Below are 20,096 nucleotides of genomic sequence, written 5' to 3'. Positions count from 1 at the left end.
ATTAAACTCTGAAAGCTGTGTGGCTTTAATATTCTGTCCTAGAATGCGGTTAGATGTGCCCTTTTATTTTTTTGAGCACCTGCCCCTTTAGTGGTCTCTGCACGGCCCTGTTAAAAAGTTTTCAGTGTGATGTACTGAAACCTGTAGATACCCTGTTCAGATGATGTCCATTTTTCCATTCTGATATTGTTTCATTTTGGTGAACCTGTGTGAATTGTTGCCCCTGATATACTCAGACCAGTCTGTCTGTCTCACCAACAACCATGCCACAGTCAAAACCACCTAAATCCCTTCTTCTGATCCTTTGTTACGCTCAGTTTGAATTTCGGCAAGTCATCTTTGAGAAGTCTGCATGCCTAAATGCTTCCAAGTCATTAGCTGAGATGCAATTTGTCCTAAGTAATTGAACAAGTGTGCGCCTCTAGTTCTTAATATTTAGATCTTGAAGCTTTTGACTTGGTAGTTTTAGAATGCTGAATATTATTGCTGCTCTAACTAAAGTTATGCATGTGCAACAAGCTGATTTCAGCTGGTTAATAAGAGGTGCTGCCCCTTGTAGTTTGAAAAATTTTCCAAACAAGAACATTTGTCTTTCTTGTAAGCAAAGGATAAAATGTAGTATGCCCTTTTCAGCTAGCTGACCAGCAGTTCACAGCATATTGATGCAGTGTGGTAATATGTTACTCCGTGCAGCCAAAGAAAACGTTCACATCTTGTTAAATTGTAGCGGTTTGGTAACTTCTAAGAAGTCTTGTATACTTTGATACTAGTAGAAGGCCCATGCCTACTGCGGTTAAGCATCACCTCATTTCTTGTACCAGTTCAGTGTTTCAGTAGTTCTCTTTCACCAGCACATACTTAATCAGACGCATGGAAGCTCGCTTCCCTCTCCACGATGTGCGATAGCGGCCCACCCTCTTCCTCTGGCCCCTCCAGCTCACCACCAGCAGCACAGAGCAGCAGCAGCTCAGCAGCAGTGTGACGCAAATGGCCACAGCAACCAGTAGAGTGTGTGCAGCCACATGCCACCCAGACCCCGGCTCTTCCACGGTGTCGTCCTCACCAACTTCCTGACCTTCATCGCCGCCTGCGGTGTAGTTCCCCCCGGCGGTGACGTCTATGCTGCCGTTGCTGCTGCTGCGCTCTGTCTCACTTGTGAGAGTTGTGGTCGCTGAAGCGCCGCTGGTCACCTTATGAACGGTGGTGGCTGGGATGGATGTGAAGGGTGTTGTAGATAACCCCGCAGGCGTCTCCAGGTCAACGGAGGTTGGAGACGTAATGGGGTTTGATGTGGTGATGCTCGGTTCAGCAGATGTTGCAGCGGTAGTCAGGATTGTTGTTTGGACATGATTGTCGGAGGATGAGGAGGTTTGTTCGGTGAAGGCTGATTTAGTTGTGGAATCGGTCGTGAGTTGACGGGTGCTCTGCTGCGTTGTGGTGGTGTCCTCTTCAGTCTGTGGAATGGATGGCTTCACAGAGGGAATGGCGGTGGGAGGCAGCACAGGATGAGGAGGCGGATGGATGAAGTTTCGCTTGTCTGAGGGCAGCGGATCTGAAGCGTTCACTCTGCTGTAGTGGTGGGGTAGCACGCGGACGTTGGAGGTAAAGTGTTTCCCAAACACTAACAGATCAGGATCCATGCCTGGAACAGGAAGAAATGTATTTTATATCTTACATCCTATGACCCAGAGACTCTTCATTACTTTTTAGTAATGACCTAAAGCTGAATACAAATATCTGCTAAAATATGCCATAAGTAATCTGTTAAGGGCATTGGGAAGGTTGCCGTTCTCTTACAACCTTAAAATTCAATTTATTTTAATGGGACTGTAATGGACCTGAAATTGGAAAGAAAACTGCACAGCAGCAAAACCTACCCAGATGTGTCCGTTCTCCTAAACTGATACTGATACTGATGTCACATTAAGCAAGCAATGATGGGTTGTGTTGGTTTATTACATAATTTAGATAAAATACATTGAAGTTGTTGATTTGGCATGTGAGCAAATGTGGAAAATGTTTAAGATGAATTACAGTCATTCTCAGTGAATTAGAATATAAATCCAAATGAATCTTGTCTGTCAGATGAAATGTACCTTATGCAAATAATCTTTAAGTAAGTGTTAAACATAATTTTCATTACAAATAGTTTTTGACATTCTACTTTTAAATGTCATTTTTTAAAATAAGCTGTTAGCAGAAAATGAGAAATATGTGTTAAAACATCTGTCTTTGTCTAATAAAGATATAATGTGTTTTACTTGGTGATTAAGTTTCTGAAATAAATTGGCTTTTGTATTATTTTGTATTCTAATTTATGTAGCTATGTTGTTTTCTTTTTAGTCTCTGGGTGTGTTGTGGACTCAAGGGGAGATGAATGCAAATGCTAAAGTTAAGACCTTGATTTACTGAGAATAGAGATCCAATGTTTTATTTATTTATTTATTTTACATTAAATTAAAAAAAGTTTTAGTTAAGAAAAAAACGTCCTCCCAGTGTCTCTCCTTACCCTTTGTGATGTTGTAGAGGACGACGTTCTCCCTGTGACTCAGAATGCAACTCTCCAGAGTTGGACAGTGCAGGTGGACGCAGTTCACGTTCTCCTGTGTGGTATCAAAGTGAAATATGGCCAGATTGCAGGAAACTGTGAGAAGAGAAGAAACAGACGAACATAAGTTACCAGCAAACCCAAAAAGGACAACTACAGAAACGCAGCTCACAGTTTCTGGTGAGGCAGCAGCTGCGGCTGCATTTCAGCGCCGTCTCCTCCGGGTAGGACCTCAGCAGCTGCGCGCCTCTTCTCTGAGACTCCTCGATGTCGATGAAGATCCCCGGGAACCGACGGATCCAGCAGTTCTTGTAGTAGGAGGTCGGTGAGCACATCGACTCAGTGTGGCACACCAGACTCAAAACCGTCAGGAGACCCCGTGTGGCATTCATCGCGCATAGTGTCAGTCAAACCATGTTTCAACCCCAGTCTGGACAAAGGGCGCACATATCCAGGAGAGGCGTGGCGCATGCAGCGGTCTGCTTTTACAGGTGGGAGTTCGTCTCCAGGTGAGTCCCGGAGAAGGAGGAGACCCAGCCCAGTCCGAACAGAGCTGCGTTCATGCTTTTTTTTTTCTTTTTTTCCTTGTTGGTTGTTTTATTTTGAACATTTTAAATATCTTCCGGTTTCAGTGCTAATTAAAGGTGTTTTTTTTATGTTTGGGAGGATGAACCAGCATTGCTATGCCAATGCCAATAATAATATATAAACTTGAAAATAGTCCAAAAGCAACAATATTATCGCTTTTCGCGATAATTATGGGGAACAATTTATTGTCCAGCAAAAATTGTTAGTGACCGGCTTGTACAGTACAACAATGAAACACAATGAACTGATCAACATAGAGGCTGATGCGACGACTTTCGATTACAATACAACAGCTGATGAGTTCTGGGTAGAAAATATGTGCAAACGAAAAAGCTTTTTTGAATTAAGACACTGAATTTTGTTGATTAAAGTGTAATGATAAAGTTACGCCACCAGATGGAGACAGTTTCCTACTTCAGAAGGTTATTTGTGATTTCATCCCCTTTTCTGGCTATTGTGAAGTAGAATTATTAATTGATTAAATGGCTCTTCTTAGGGTAAATCAAGCATATTTTTGGGTTGTTTCTTGCCTTTTTGTGTAATGAATAAGATATTACAATACCACATTTTGTCTTCAATCAATCAATCAAATTTTATTTGTATAGCACATTTCAGCAGCAAGGCATTTCAAGGTGCTTTACATAAATAAAGAAAAAATAAAAACAGTATGTGACATTAATAAATAGATGAAAAGTAAAGATAAAAACATCGAAGGCATCAAAACCCACACTCTAATCCTAATTTAGCCATAAGCAACTCTAAACAGATGGGTTTTAAGTTGAGATTTAAAGACACCCAGTGTTTCAGCTGTTTTACAGTTTTCTGGAAGTTTGTTCCAAATTTGTGGTGCATAGAAACTGAATGCTGCTTCTCCTCGTTTGGTTCTGGTTCTGGGGATGCAGAGCAGACCAGAACCAGAAGATCTGAGAGGTCTAGACGGTTGGTACAGCAATAACAGATCTTTAATGTACTGTGGTGCTAAACCGTTCAGTGATTTATAAACTAACAACATTATTTTAAAGTCTATGCTTTGAGCTACAGATAACTAGTGTAGGGACTTTACAACTGGTGTTATGTGCTCTATCTTGTGTCTTGTACCAAATCATTCTCTTTATCTTTATTCAGCCCCACTGAGTCCATTTTGTAGACCCAGTGTTTTGTCTGAGATTATTACCCATTCCTTCATGCAAAATAGCTTCGGCTTACGGTAGCCACGTTGATGAAAAGTTTCTTCGACTGAACAATTCAAATACATAAGTATACTTTTATCTAAACACTTTTACTGTGGCTCTGTGCGTGTGTTTAAAGTCATTGTCCTGCTGGAAACCTTCATCTATAGTAAATTTGTCAAGTTATACAGAAAGCAAAACAGCATGGATTATCTGCAAAAGTCATTCTTCAGTTCATCTCTGAAAAGTAAATATCTTTGTCAATGAACATGTGACAAGTATTGTAAGTTGTAATTGTTGGAGATTATGTATTGTCAAGATAAAAATTTTTTGTTTGTACTGTAATTTGCTGACTGAATCATGTCATTGCAAAGGAAAAGACAAGACTGCAGAGCTTAAGAAAAAAAAAAGTAGAAATGAGAACATGAGACAATCTCCTTAAGGAAAATTGTGCAGTTTTGAAGGAATTACAGTGACATCTTCCTATACCCGTCATGACATTATTGGCTTTTGGGCCACAAATTCTCATCCCTGTCACGAAAAATATCTTCTCTTGCAGTGTAGTGACTAAAGAATCTGTTAGTACTTTATCCAGCCTCTGCCATCACACACTGCACCCATAGCAGCCAGAAGGGCCATCTATGTATGAGGCAAGCAATCATATTATTTCCATCTCCATGCTGAGAAAAATTCCTGAATGGAGTTAAAAATGAAGAGAAGTGTCAGAGGAACTTGGTCAGTATCTTGTGGATTTGCAAACCATTACCTGATGATGTTGGAGCGTTGAAAACTAGAATATGTCCTCAGCCTCACTCCTCTTCCTCTTCTCTCTCACTGCTGACCTCATCCAAATCCTTGTCCTTCCATTGGCAAAAATGTAGCATTGTGTTGTGGTCTGGCTATTTGCCAGATCATGTGGTGTACTTTTGAGCTATGTCGGAAAACTGTTGGATCGTTGGTTAATCTGATGCTTCAGACATTTACTCTGAGAAACTCAGGATTCACCTGGGAGCAACTTCCCAATTAAGGACAGATTTAGAAAAACCCTTGACATGACAAGTTGTTCAAGCATTTTGCATGTTAAGACTGACACGATTAATGTACGTTGTGGAGCTTGAGAGTATTGAAGAGAGGCCCCTATAATACATTTTGATCAACATGACATTAGCAATTGAAAATGTGTGAATCAGCAGAGAACTGTGCATAATCACTTGCATTGATGTTCTAAAGCATTTGCAACTTGTTCAAAGAAATGAGAATCTGCTTCTTTGATGTGGACAAAAGACACACTGATTTGATAATCTAATAAATTGAGAATTTAATTTCTGATCTGAGAACTGCACAAGACGGTATGTTCAGCCAAAGTATTTTGCATGTAGTTAAAAACATTCCAGTATTATCAGACCTTCTACTTTCTTAGGCAGTACATCTAATGTCTTTCTTATTACCACTCTTTGATGAAGGCCAGAGTTTTGAAGGACAAGCCAATTGCAACATATTCCTCCACCTGAGCAGTGGATCTCCAGCGTTACCCAAGAATTACTGTTGTCTTCCTGACTGTTGCTCTTTGCAATCCCATCGGCTTAGGTGGACGGAGATGATTTGGTAGGTCTGAATATATCTTATTTCTTCCACTTCGCAATTATGCCCTACTTAGTATTAGTCTTCCTAAGAAAATCTCAGCGAAATACACTTTTATAGTTTGTGGTTGTAACATGACAACAAAAATTCAAAGGGTATGGATATTTTTGCAAAGCACTGTGCATGAAGTTTTTCCCAAATGCACTCATTAAATTGTAGTTTCATCGGGAGAAATCCTGCCTTTAATTATATATGTCATTAGATTCATACCACACTTTACAAAAACCCAGCAACAGAAGGAGTTGTGTGTGAAACACATGTTTTTCACTCTGACACAGGCCAACTTACATATGCAGACAACTTCAGCTTACAGATCCCATTTAGTTCAGGTTAACAGTGTTACAATGTGCCTTCAGTTGGAGTCGGACTGTTGTCAATCAAGGACAAGAAGACGATACGAGATCCATTCGACAATCGACGCCAAACAAAGTGAATACAACACCTTTCAGTTCACCCTAACTTTGTTAAGAGATGAATGTGATTCTGTACATGATTGCTGAAATGCTGTAAAATATTGGCACCATCAGTTATGATCCGTGGATGTGCAAAAAGAGGGATCTTGAATCTTCTTTTTCTTCTTTTGCAATATTAATTCAAGTCACTAGATGGCACCCTGAGGCAATCCAACTCCACACCCCCTCCACATGCACGTCGGTAAAAGAATCTACATTTAAAACAAGCTCTAGTTAAAACACGATGAAGAATACCGCCAACGTCAACTCTCTCATGCAGCTTGTGTCGGCCGCGTTTGGCTCCTTTGGTATCGAGACCACACAGTGTAGGATGGTCCTCCTCCTCACTTTTTCACAGCCTTTTCAGCTTCCGCAGTTCATCGTCTTCTTCAGCAGTAGTAGTGTTCCTGTGCGCACGCTGACGCAGCCAGTGTTTCTCCGAGTTCCCAAACAACTTGTCAGATTGCAGCTTTAAGCTCTGCGGCTTTTGTTTTTTTGTTTTTTTTTGGTGTGGTGTTGTTGCTTAACTCTCGCTACAAAAGGGTCTAAGAGTTGGCAAGTTCCACCAGTGCGACTCTTGTCAGTCTTTGACTAGCCTGTAAATATGATGCTGGGCGCCATGCTCGCTGGTGGACACTTCAAAGACGTAAGCTATGCACAGCAGGGTCTCCAGAGTGTCCTTGTTTGTCACCACCTGGAAAACACACGCACACACACACACAAACACACACACACACACACACACACAGGTCCAGATATTTATGGATTTATCTCACATAGTTGGGAAATTCTGCATCCCTATCCATCCATGACATTAAACTGACATTCCTTTATTTTGCTTATGAATTACCTTTAGATGTTAAAAGTTATACATTATTAAGTGGGAATTTATTCTTCCTCTGTTATTCAGAGGGGTAGCAAGGTGAACATACAGTACAAATCATGTACTTTTACAAAGTTTATAATGAAGAATTAAAAAAGATTCAACAGAAATTTAAAAAAAAATCCAAACTTTTCCAGCAGATTTTATGAAATTCTGAATATTAGAGAGCACAATATTTACCACAAATTATTAAATAAGATGACGGTGAAGTTGACCTGAAAATTTGTACTTGAAAGGTCGGGACTGTATTATCCTTTACTAACCACAGATTATTTAATATGCAGTTTGTGATCAATTATATACTTGTATTGTTAGTAAAGTAATATGATAGTTTCAGTGCGTAGTTCACCAGACCCTTTCAGGCACCACAGTTTGATTTTACAGTCCTGATATAAGAGCATCTCCAGGATAAAAAGCAGTGAAATCGACCTGGTTTTCTTTTTTGAATGCATTTGTTCTTTATCAAATATTCAAAGATCACACTGATCAATGAATTTACCAAATAAAGGTTTGTAACACTGGGGCATATTACACATATGCCTTTATGTTGCAATTTGTAATCTGCCAAATTAAATAAAAGAAAACGATTGACCTATTAATCAATGCTAAAAATATATATATACATTTTTTTAAAATCAATTTAGATTTCTATCTTTTATTGATATCTGTCTTCTGGCTCAACAATCCATTTTTTTCCAGTCATCGAATGCACCATACTAAGCACCATCAGGTCATGTGTTTAGCAACACTTGTTGGCGAAAAGATGAAACTAGTCAAAAGTATGCTTTTTTTAAAATGCTGTACATATTGATTTGCTGTTCATTAAGGCTGTGAGAGAGCAAGACTCTCAGGAGATAACAGAAAGGCTGAATAGAGTAAAGAAAGGCTGTTTTATTCTTCAAATCTTTTAGCACTATTATCAAACGTGCAAGATTAAGACATATTGTCAGCCTTTTGGAAATCCCAGTTAAGGGAGAATATACATTCTCCAAAACATATGGACAGTAATGCTAACAGCACTAATATGACTAATATGAAGTGGTAAACAGGTTAAAACGAGACCTCTGTATTCCTTCTGTCTTGTGTGATTGCTTTCTCACACGTTACCTGTTCTCGACACATAAATAGGTAATGGCCACACACTGCAGGAAGATTTAAAAATGTCCTAGTCTTATGAAGTAGTTCTTCCTGAAAAGTCAGACTGACCCTATAAAAATGGAGCAGAAGTTGATCACAGAATTCTGGTAAAAAAAAATTTATTAAAATTAAGTTTTACAATTTCCAGACTTTTTAAATATGGCACAGAAATCTTGTGTTTATATATATGATGCTAATATTTACCTATAGCATTTCGGAGAACCATGACAACGCCATGGTAACGCTACAGGCACAACACAAGCGCACAGCTTCAGCCACTCATTGTTTTCTGTTGACCTGTGAATGCAACACTTGTCACAAGAGGCACTATGCATTGTGCTGCATGTATCTGCTGTCTTTATGGGATTATGAGCTGTTGGTTAAACTGAACTAAATCAGCCCATTGAGACACATAATGTCTCAATGCTGCCCTGTGGTCGTCGGCGTGGGCTCAATGTGGCTATTGTCCGCAGGCTCGTTTGTCAGGAATGCGACCGTCAACAGAAGGACCACAAAATTCTTTGAACGTTGCTGCTGATAATAACTCTTGTCACAGTGATACACTCCACTCGGCGCACTTTCCCCTCAGTGCCTGTTGTCTGAGGAGCACAGCGGCTCATTCAGGAGAGTCAAGCTGACTGCATGAAATGATCAGCAAACAAACGAGGGGGGGGAGGGGGCATGCAAATGCATGCCATGCTTTTTCAAATAAAACCCAATTGAAATATATAGAAGTTTGCGTTTGGGTGTGAATACTTTTATATGCGTTTGGGGTTCAGAAACAATGATGACACTCTTTCCTGTGGGTCTCGTCAAAAAAGAAAAAAAAAACACGAAAATCAACACAATGAAGTTTGAGAAAATGATAAGCAGTAATCTTTTTAAAATACGCAATCGTATGTTGGTAACGTGCCTGGAGACATGCATGTTGTTAAAAACAAATATTTCCGCCACGTAGTTAAAAAACAATTACTTTGTACACATGGGACACATCCAGAGTTTTCTCGTATCTCCTCTTTGGTCCGAGTTTTCACAAAGAATCGTTTTTGTGTGGATGAAAGGCCAAAACGCATTTAAATTTATTTGCTTTCCCACATATCAGAATCAACCACCCGTTCCTGTAAGTACCTGTAGGATAGTGAAGTTTTCCAGCACGCTGTTCATCATGTATTTCTCAGGCAGGTGTTTGAGCTTGTGGATGAAATTGATCATGTATTCACACAGCGGGGATCGGTGGATCCGAAACACGTATCGTCCGTTCTCAAAGCGAGCGAACTCCGTCTGTGAAGATAAACGAGGAAATGTGAACTAAAAACCCAGGAAAGGGTTAAAAATATCCCCACCTACGGAAGAAAAAAATAAAAAAATAAACCACAAGGATATATGCTCCACTTAAATGGATACAGAGGATCTATGGGACGAGCCGTAATGTGAGTAATGCAATATATCTAATGCAGCATATGGCATGCCGGATTTGACATTAAACACATTTCACGTGACAACTGTAATCAAATAATGAAACCATTAAATATAACCACGTGTGGCCTGCAGAGGCAGATGTCTCAACCAGAAAATATGGAGTGTGTGTGTGTGTGTGTGTGTGCTAATATTGTACAATCCATCAGCACTGCATGGGGGCGGAGCGGCGACTCTGTTTGGCTAACTGGAAATATAAAACTTAGTCAGATTGGGGAAATTTTATGAGTCAGTTTCCAGACCGCAGAGCAGAGGCAACCTGACTGGAATCCATCTGAACCAGCAGCGGTTATTCACTCAGGGAGAGGACGGTCATGTCCCTTTGATGTTGCAGAAGAAAGAGAGATTCTTGATACGTTTCCACTGTCTTACCTCCACTTTCTCCACCACCTGCTTGCCAAAAGAGCAGACCTTGGTGGACGAGGTGATGACCATGTTCTCAGAGCTTTCGTACTGGCTGGACACGCCATAGAAGAAGCTGCTGTCGTCCTGCAGGTTTACGCTGAGGTCCGCCTTGAGGGAAGACGCACAAAAACACACTTCACTAAATGAATTCACAGCCTACTACGTAGTGCATCGAGTGCGAAGAGAAAGGAAAATGATTCAAATAAAGTCAAAGTCTTGATTGGGATCTTTACTGAGAAAGCAGAGACAGATGAGTGAAGTCAGCGTCGTGGTTGTTTCTTTCAAGGTGTCGAAATGGAAGTGAAATATATTTAATATATATAATACCTGTAAACACTGGTTATTAGCCGCAGCAATATCAGTACTAAATATCGATATCAGCTCAAACTTTTTTGTCCATCCCTATCTTATGGTAAACTTAGCTGTTTTTTCCGCATGTCCGAACTGTTAGAAAAAATGTGTAGCTACATAGATAATCTAAATAATAAAGTGTGCTTTGACTAGACCAATTTCTTGCTTAGAAAAAGACCCAGCCTGTGGCATCGGATGTAAAAGGTAACGGTACTTGCCGAGTTTTCTTTTAGTAAATATTTATACTGTATTCCTCCTTTCATGTTTACAATACATGATCTTCTTGGACAAAATGTTCCCTTGAGTTGAGCTCAAAGGAAGACGACGGTCGTGTTCCCTGCTGCTCGGGTCAAAGCAGATTGGCCCAGTGGTGCAGCTTTGAAATGAGGCAGGTATAATCAGATTACAGATCAGACTGAGGTGCCATCTCCTCTGTCAGACAGCTGGCCTGTTTTACCTTTTCCCCCTGACGGGCTCTTGTCCTCTAATGGGCCATTGAGACACCGCTCAGCCTCCCCTCATCTCTTCATCACCCCGTTTGTCTTCATCCCTAGCTCATGTAATTTCTCTATTTGTCTTCATCCCTGGGGCCCAGTGGCCCTCCCCAAACCGCCGTCCTCTGCTTCCCTAACAGCCAGCGAGGGAATTCATCCAATTACAATCATCAGCGTGCAATTGGCTGATTAGATCACGGTGGGCTGGCTGGCTGTGTAACAATTTAGCCGAGCCGGTTCAAATCAGATTCCCCCTGCACTTCAAAGGCGTGAGACAATCCGTTAGGACAGGGCCACGGGCGCTGAAGGGGAGAGGAGCCGGGCAGCCGGTGGCCGACAGGAGGGTCTGCAGGAAATTCAATCTAGAATACCATAGCTTTGGAGGTGGGTCAGTCGCCTGTCACTGTCCCCATGCCAACCTGCGCCTCGGCACACCCCCACCCTCACAACCCCCACAGTCATGACCTGCCTCCTGGCAGCGGCACAATGAAAAAGGTTTTCACATCTTTTATAATGTTTTTTTTTTTTTTTTTTTTTTAATTACATTTTTGGGGTGTGTCAAGGATTTCAGTAAGAAATCTTGCTTTTCCCCCCCCCCCCCCACAGCTGCTTAGTTGTGTTTGTGTGTTTTTGTCATGGATGCCTTGAGGACCGGACGATCACCTTGGGAAACGGCGAGCTGAGCAAACTGAGGGCACAAAGTGTTACGCGCCTGTTTTCATCTCACGCGCCGAGCTGCGGATGTCGCAACCGTCGACTCCACCAGGCTCTGACACCAACCAAGAGAGTAATATTTCACGGACGGATGTCTCGTTGGTTACACGCCACCCAGAATTTCTGCTGCGATCCCCCAACTCTTGTTCGCGCTGTCTGCATCCCTATTTGTATCTCTTCTTTATTGCTGTCTTGCTCTGCTTTTTGTTATGATATATGGCACAGTCAGTCATCCCCTTCCTCCCATAACCCCCAAATCAAATGCCATGGGTCCACCAGCTGCTCTGTCCAAGGAATGGAGAGGGCCGATCCAAACGCAGTGCCACTCACCAATGTCTTTTATCTCTTTACAATAAATAATGTGGACGTCAAGCATGCAAGAAGGGTAATGCCACAAATACACTCCTATCTGCTGGAGTGAGAAGCGGGGCGGCACTTTGAACTCGACCTTTTCGGTGTCCTGCGTCCTGAACGTCTGCGACCAACTAGCAGGTCCATGTGTTTTTTTTTTTCAGCTAGTAATGGACCTCAAATTTAAAACATATAAGCCTCAACCTATAATTTATAGAGAAACTACATTGTTGTCTCTACCTCTAATCTGTCAGGACCTCCAACTATTTAGATAAAACCACAGAGAATTAGTTTTTCTGTGGAGATGCTACGATCTGTGCTAGCGATCAAAATTAGCCAATTTTCCGCTTGACTGGAGTTGACCAGTGACTGGTGATTCAGAAAATTTAAAAATCAGATTTATTATGTGATTAGTAGTAACACACACTGCTGCACCTGGTTGTACTGAAAACAACAGCAGTCTAGTTTGGAAACAACTTCTGAAGGAGGAAGAAAGTCAGCTACTTTCAGGATCAGTCAGGTGTTTAAATATGGAAGCGCAGGAAAGATATTTAAAATAAAACTAAAAGCAGATAACAGAAAGGTTCAACCTTTTCTGAAGAAAACGCGCAGAGACCAGGGTTAAAGTAATAAAAGCAAAGATTGAAAATTGGTCCCAAATTTTGATCAGTGCATCTCTGGGTTTCTCCCACGTATATTTCCACATATTTCTGACTACCTTAAAAAGCAACTCGTGCATCTGAGTAAATGTTTTATAGTTTTTAGAAACGGGGAACAATAAGCATGTTGACTCACCGAAGACACTCATGAATCTCATTAATCTGTGACGCTGCACACACACACCACTCTTCTTTTGTCCTTAAAAATATTTTACACTTCAGGGACACCCATGAATGCTGTGGCCTAAACAGTACAGGTTGTACGTATTTTCAGAAAAAACACGTATCTGAACAGTGTATCATAGTTTTACACTTAGAACTTGATTCATTAAAATTCCTAGCCTGGTTTTATGTTCACAAAACGAGACAAATTAAGAGTGTTTCTCTAACTGTGCTGCCAAGCTAAAACCATCTCTTCAATTTGCAGACAGAGGAATAAGTTATAAATAACTATTGAATATGTAAAAATGCACCTCAAGCCCCATGTTAAGGACGGTGGAGGACGTGTGATGCTGTGGGATTATATTTCTCTTACAAAGTCTCTGGAGACCTTGCTGCAGTCCAGGACATTTTAAACCATTTGAGGCTCAAGGAGATTTTAAATAAAAAATCTGGTGGATATGAACAGAAGGCAGATCATGAATCATCTTCTGGGACTGAGTTGGAAAAGGATTTGAAACATATGCACAGATCAGCACAGAAAAGTGATTAAGATGAGGATTCATTTTTCATTATTTGTTCCCTATTTCCAGCACAAACAGTGAATGAAGTGCCCTATGGATGGAAACACATACAGTGGACATCAGAAGTGGACGACGTTCACCTTGTCTTGCTGGATTGTTTGCCGTCTCTCTGTATCCCTCATATTGTCATCATTCTTTACTCTCTTAACACTTTCAAAGTGTCACTGTCTCTAACCGTGATTTAAGAGCGTTGCATGGACATCTGTGCATGGTTGTGTGTGCGTGTGTGTGTAAGGGGAGTATCTATAAATAAGGATCTTGGGTGTAGGAGTGTGGGGGGTCACGAGCATTGGATTCAGGCTAATAGTGCAGAGACAGGTGTCTGGGATCACATTTCTCCTGCTGAAAGATCAGGCCTGCCACTCTTGCCAAGGCTGCTGTCACACACACACACACACACACACACACACACACACACACACACACACACACACACATCACAGACATATACAAATACAGTAATGGAAGAAGCTCTCTGCACAGCAATGCTCGCTCTGATGGCAGATAACCCACCGATAAGGTCACAGGAGTGGTGACTTTCCATCCTTTCTGGCCCTAAATCGAACTTAAGGCCTTTAACTCCAATGCTTAAGCTGTCTCAACACAGTTAACACCGCAAGGCCATTAACAGCCAACAGGTGCTACAAAACATTAACAAGAGTATGCTCACTTTACCCCCATGACTTGGGGAGGATTAGACGATGATGTAGGAAATTTTCGACTTCTACATGACGGGGAACGCGACTGAGGACGCGGCATTTAAAAACTAGACAGATTTGGTCCGGATGCCGATAAAGCAGCTGAAACAGACGTCAGAAAGGGCTTTACCCAGAATTTGACGAGAAAGAAAGCGTTGTGTGGCCCTTTGTCAAACAGCTCTTTCAGGCCCCCTTTCTTCTCGGGGTACTTGTCGTAGATCTGCCGGATGTCCACGGACTCCAGGTAGGCATCACTGTAGCTGGGGTTGGACTGTCCGATGTGCACAAACAAGTGCTTGTTGAACTGGAGAGAAAAGAAACATATCAGAGGTCAATAATCCCAGTTCGCTGAACAACAGCCATGTTCTAAATTACCAATTCTTTGGGACTCTAATAATGCATTGTGTCTTCGGTAAAGGAAGTAATGTCTGTTCTCCTTTTCTCCATCACGTGTTGCGATACCATAATTTCACAGAAAAAGAACAACTCGTCTCTATTTTTTTATTTACTATCCATACATATGCTGGACGCATTCATAACCCTTCTAATGTTTTTAACATTTCACAAGGATGGAGCTTGTCCTTTTTAGGCTCTTTACACAATTTTACCAGGGGTCACATTAAGAGTGGAGAGCCCTATGTGTCTAATTTTTATTAAAAAAAATGAAACAATGTGGATTTCAGAATTTACTTTAAATAGAAAAACCTCTAGAGCGAGAATTATAGAATGGTCTAAAGAAAAACAGACGACACACTGGCAAAACAAAGTTTGCTTTTGCAAACCATCATATATTAAAAACTACCCTGCTTAATTAAAACTGCAATTTTAATTCAGATCTGAGCTCTAAAATTACATTAATATCTTGGTAAAATCTTACTCAGCTCAGTTTTTTTAATTTATTTTAGCCACTTTTTGCCTTAGAACACCTGAGATACTCTCCACAAAGCCGCAGACTGATGAAGGCAGCTGAACTCACAGTCTCCGAGTCCTGAGGTTGCTCCAGGAAGGCGGAAAACTCCAGCATCCGCAGCCTGGAACTGGCAATACTTCTGCCTTGCCAAGGGGGGGCGCCGGGAGACATGGACAGTCCTGCTGTGCTCTCATAACCTGCAAAACAGTGAGTGTGCAAATGTGCTGCTTGAATGGGACGCAGCCAGAACTCGTGAAGACATAAAAACCAGAGGCATTTTTCGGAGCTTTGCACAAACGGAGCCGAGTCGTCCCGTTTCTCGGTGACATGACGGGTGTCTTTCAACGCAGCAGAGGAGAGAAGGAGCACCCACCTGTTATCGGGGTCGGGCCTGACGCCTGCATGGCATAACTCTGCTGGGAGAAGGGCTTAATGCTGGGAGGGAGAGACAGACACAGAGAAGGAGAGGCATGTTATGGTGCTTCTCGGCCCCACGACCCCGTCTCATGTACTCACTAATTGGACTGAGTGACCGCGAGGAGCAGCCTGGTGCACCGAGCACCAGGCTGCTGAGGGCCTCTGTTTCTAACAGCACTGATGCGTTTTGATTTGCTCAGAAGTTATTTTTTCTGACTGAAATCTATCTGGTGACTATTGAGTTAATGACAAATCACTGATGGACGGCAAAAAACGGATACTTACTCCTCATGGCCTCCTGTCTGAGCTGGAATTGTCCCGTGCCAGAACTGGGGGAAAAAAATAAATAAAAGAGAAACAAATAATTGAAACTTCAAAAGTGATTATTCTGGAGTCATTGTGGTTAATCTGCTTTTGAATGTGATGTAAATTACATTACTGTATTTGACAAACATGTTAAATACAGACATATTTGATGTATATTTGCTTGACGATGTTGATTGAAGCATTTGAGAAAATGCAATGTTTACTGCTTGTTTCACAATCGGTTACTATATGATGTTTTTAAGGTGTAAAGGACTTTGAGCTGCCATTGTTGCTGAAATGTGTTGCGCAAATAAGCTTGACTTGACTTTTCTACAATGCTGTCAAGTCATTTTGTATGTGTATAAATGAATGCCCACTGCATGATGATGCCACCACCATGCTTTACAAAGGGAACGTTGTGTTATAGACTTTTAGACTTTAAATTATACACAGGTGGACTTTTTGCTAATTGAGCAACTTCAGAAGGCAGTTAGTTGCGTTGGATTTTGAGTGGTTTTCAGAGTAAAAGCCTCTGAATGCACACTTTTAAGATTTGAACAGATGTTGAACCATGTACTCTCTCCCACTTCACAGTTTTAGCTTCTTTACTCCTTTATGACCTAAGTTTCAAATCTTCGCCTGCATATTTTTGCTTATTTTAATTGTATGCAGTTCTTTGAATATCCTGTGAGTTAATATATATTTGCCCATTTATCCATAACAACTGGAACTTTCAACATCTGGTGAGTTATTTTCGTAATTTGCCGTCGATTTAAAAGAGTGTTTCGTCAGATTAATTTCACTCCTTGCTACAACGGGAGTGAAATTACCGTAATAACCCGATATTACCTGGAAAGCACAAGGTCTCTCCTTTCAGAAACCACTGGAATTTTCAGACAGCGCTACGTGTGGCGGAATTAAGGTACTGCAAATTTGGCTGGATCGCTGCCGGAAGTGTTAAGTTGGTTTGTTGATAAGCCACAATAAAATACACTGTAGCATGTATTGTGACAAAATGTAGAAATATCCAAAGGATGCACACCTTTGCATTAAAATAAATCTAAAACATAGTCCACACACATCCCTACAAAAGCATGTCTGCATTAAAAAAAAAAAAATAAATCAGAAAGTCTCTCAAGATCGGAAGCGTCATCTGGAGAAAACATTTATTCAGAAAACTTCAGATAACTAAAATGAATTTATTTAATGTCCAAAAATAAACACATAAATCCAACTTCTCTGTGTGATTTAAGACTTACTCCACCAGCAGTAGGATAAGCTGGTCTCGAGAGACCCTGGAGAGCCATCTTGTTCTGGAAGGCTGTGGGAGAGATGATCTGAGCAGAGGACATGGTGGCCATGCTCTGGAGGGCTTTGTCTTTGGCTGCCTGATCCTGTAGAGATGGACAAACAGCTCAGCATAAGACAAACAGACTAAAGAACAGCTCTCATCAGCCTAACTGTGAGTAAACATCAGTCCTCTTTCTAACACAAGCGCTGCCCTAAAAAGGGAAATGAGAGGCTGAGGCCACCTTGCATCATCTGTGAGTTCCTGCCAGGCGAAGAGCTGGACAGAAGGTAATATTACCGTGGAGGGCCTTTGGGTCAAGAGTTAAGTTTATTGCTTTGGCAGGAGCAAGCCAGCGATGACAACCAGGTTCTGTTAGAGGTCGTACTGGAAGTCAAAGCAGGCATCAGGATGATGTGTCGGTTCTGGCACCGAAACCGTAAAATACTCATATCCTCACAAACAGTAAGGACGACGGACAAGCTGGAGACAAAACGTTTGAGTTTTCAAATCTCCTCCTTCAGCAGTTTCCGAACCGCAGCGGGCTGCGAGCGCCTGCCACCCTGCCCAAATAGGCAAGGCCACACGGTGCATTCTTGTTCCCAGAACTGGCGAACACAAGGGCATAGCTGAAATATGGGGGTTACATGTGGCAGGGATCTCAGTTACACTAAAGGCGTATTTAAAAAGGCTGGCCGCTGGGGCCAACCCTGTGACTGGTGCAGAGCCCTGCCAGCTGAACCCTGGTGGCGGGCGTCCAAGGTGAAGGAGAGGCGCGTTGCCTGTTGTGACTGTGAGCATGTAAGTGTATGCGGATGAGTAATGCAAACTGAGAAAGTACTGAAGAGGCAGGGATGTGTGAGCCCTTGGTAAACCGTAGAGGAAAACTTTTATTACCGAGGGTAAAACCTGGAGAGGGAAAAGGTGTTTCCTAATCATTTTGAGGTATTAAAGTGGAAAAAATAGATGAAAAGCAAATAAAAGTTGACTCACGTAGCGTACCTTGAGCTTCACCTGGATCTCCCTGGCCTTCCGTCGGGCAAGAACCTGGATGTGACTGGATACCTGGAAGACAAAGACAACGACAGACGGCACAAAGTGAAGCAGAACCTCACACAAAGGGAATTCAAATTAAAGATGCACAGAGACCAGAATCGGACTCATACTGTTTTTCAATTAGTGAATAGATTTCAACAAAACGCCACCACAACACTCTTTGGTGTAGAAGTAGAAGGTGTAATTTAGCTATTTTCCTTATTCGCCTGGTTTTTTCTACATAAGGTTCTGCAAAATACCCTTCTGGCTTCAACAACAAAGAGCTAGACTTCGATCTATAATCTAGAATATACATGAGAAGCGTTTAGTGCAGCTAAGCTGTACTAACTGGACTAATTTAGTTTATTCCATAAATTAATTATTTTCTCTTTGTTTTAATATGACTGAGAGACTCCTGTTTCCTGCTTCTTCTCAAAGACACACAATGTGATGTCACCTTATCTAACAATGACATTTTAAAAATATTTCAATTGTTTTTCTAATATTTTGCAGTTTGCTAATCAGAAATGCTCCACACAGCCATTAACGACGTCACTCTAGTTTCAATTTTTGCTTTTGTTCAAAACATGTTAAAAATGTAACAGAATTATGATCTGAACTCACTCAAAATGTAGATATTTCACACTTTCTCCAGAGTGATGCAGCTCATTCCCTAAAATACACAAAGAGCCTCAATCTGAAATAATAATAATAATAATAATAATAATAATAATAATGATAATAATAATAAACACTTGTTCTTAAAATTAAAGTGAATCAAAATCAGGAAAGAGGAGCTATGTGTTCCAAAGGTAAATATTGTTTTTTACTATATAACTGAAGAATAAAAATGTTATTATTGTAAATAATGATTTGCCTGGTGAAATAAAGCTTCAACTAACTAACATCTAACAGCTGAACTAAAACATGCAGACAGACCTTTAACTGGCTATAAACCAGTAGGTGTCCCTCTACGCCCTCATCAGGTTTATTATCTAGTTTGAATCCTTTTCTGACCCTTCCTGGCTTCTCATCTCCATTCATTCCCAGTCTAACGTGGTCAGATGACTTCGTAACGCATCAGTCACCGGCCCATAAATCAGTCCTTCCATATCAATAATTCAGAAAGTAAGACAACGTTCCGAATTCCTCGCCTTCCCGCTTCCCTCCTCCATCTGAATCACAGTATTCCCCAGCTTCTTCTTCCCGTCTAACAAGCACCAGATCCACGAGGTGCTGAAGAAACAACACCGACACATGATCCTATAGCATCTGTGCATTGGGCCCCGGCCCTAAATCAATCATCGTCTCTGGCTCTCCGGCCAGGAGGTGGGTGGTGGTGGCGGAGCGGCGGCGGGTGGTGGGTTCCACGGGATGTCGGTGCATCACTCAACAGGATTTTCTGCAGCCGTTCAAAAATAGCAGGCTGCAGCAAATGGCACTCGGAGAGAAACTCACCTGCTTCCTGGTCCGTGTCTTCCCCGTGCGAAGTTTGATGTACCTCGCTATCAACTCGTTCCGCCCTGCCGAAACAACAGAAAAGTTTTTCCCCTCAACATTTTAGCTACAGAATCGGTCTCCTCTTTCCGTTAAATTTGTATTTTAAACCTTGAACGAAATGTTAAAATAGATAAATAATAATGAGGTATTGAAAAATGAAAACAATATGTAAAAGAACATGATGGAAAATCCTGTCATTATTAGCTGGATAACAGTCTCCAGCAAAATCCGATGTGCTGCACATGCAGCTTATTTCTGTGCACATATTTATAGAAACAGTACAATAGAATAGACCAAATGCATGCCTGATCACACTTCTGAGTGTCTATAA

At 41.3% G+C, this 20,096-nt stretch overlaps 2 protein-coding genes across 3 annotated transcripts; both read right to left on the bottom strand.

Annotated features, from left to right (window-relative positions):
• Positions 1–86: 86 nt before the first annotated feature.
• mansc4 (MANSC domain containing 4) lies at positions 87–3,129 on the bottom strand. Its single transcript, XM_015051686.1, has 3 exons — positions 2,721–3,129; positions 2,510–2,644; positions 87–1,642 (listed from the first exon to the last, which is right to left on the bottom strand). The coding sequence occupies exons 1-3, from the start codon at positions 2,938–2,940 to the stop codon at positions 831–833; spliced, it is 1,167 nt and encodes a 388-aa protein (XP_014907172.1). The 5' UTR covers positions 2,941–3,129; the 3' UTR covers positions 87–830.
• A 2,981-nt stretch (positions 3,130–6,110) lies between these two features.
• Positions 6,111–19,816, bottom strand: LOC106959251 (transcriptional enhancer factor TEF-3). 2 transcript variants are annotated; one of them, XM_015051690.1, is made up of 10 exons: positions 19,724–19,816; positions 18,224–18,295; positions 17,202–17,336; positions 15,922–15,965; positions 15,593–15,654; positions 15,286–15,416; positions 14,440–14,613; positions 10,267–10,407; positions 9,547–9,699; positions 6,111–7,092 (listed from the first exon to the last, which is right to left on the bottom strand). In XM_015051690.1, the coding sequence occupies exons 3-10, from the start codon at positions 17,301–17,303 to the stop codon at positions 6,979–6,981; spliced, it is 921 nt and encodes a 306-aa protein (XP_014907176.1). In that variant the 5' UTR covers positions 17,304–17,336; positions 18,224–18,295; positions 19,724–19,816; the 3' UTR covers positions 6,111–6,978. The 2 variants fall into 2 exon arrangements, with proteins under 2 accessions (XP_014907176.1, XP_014907177.1); XM_015051691.1 differs by having other exon boundaries at positions 18,233–18,295.
• Positions 19,817–20,096: the final 280 nt, after the last annotated feature.

This window comes from Poecilia latipinna, unplaced genomic scaffold (assembly GCF_001443285.1).
Source record: "Poecilia latipinna isolate Pla-1442-1.1 unplaced genomic scaffold, P_latipinna-1.0 Scaffold1061, whole genome shotgun sequence".
Lineage (NCBI taxonomy): Eukaryota > Metazoa > Chordata > Actinopteri > Cyprinodontiformes > Poeciliidae > Poecilia > Poecilia latipinna.
Note: the sequence above shows the minus strand (reverse complement) of the source record. Positions and strands in the feature narration are given on the sequence as shown.

Bases quoted from the DNA above. Each gene is read 5' to 3' on its own strand.
- mansc4 (XM_015051686.1), bottom strand. From the start codon at position 2,940: ATGAATGCCACACGGGGTCTCCTGACGGTTTTGAGTCTGGTGTGCCAC. The intron at 2,645-2,720 runs GTGAGCTGCGTT...CTCTTCTCACAG, and splicing joins CTGCTGCCTCACCAGAAACT to TTTCCTGCAATCTGGCCATA. The intron at 1,643-2,509 runs GTAAGGAGAGAC...TTCCTGTTCCAG, and splicing joins CCTCTACAACATCACAAAGG to GCATGGATCCTGATCTGTTA.
- LOC106959251 (XM_015051690.1), bottom strand. From the start codon at position 17,303: ATGGCCACCATGTCCTCTGCTCAGATCATCTCTCCCACAGCCTTCCAG. The intron at 15,966-17,201 runs GTAAGTCTTAAA...TTTTTCCCCCAG, and splicing joins CTTATCCTACTGCTGGTGGA to TTCTGGCACGGGACAATTCC. The intron at 15,417-15,592 runs GTGGGTGCTCCT...ACTGTTTTGCAG, and splicing joins AGGCCCGACCCCGATAACAG to GTTATGAGAGCACAGCAGGA.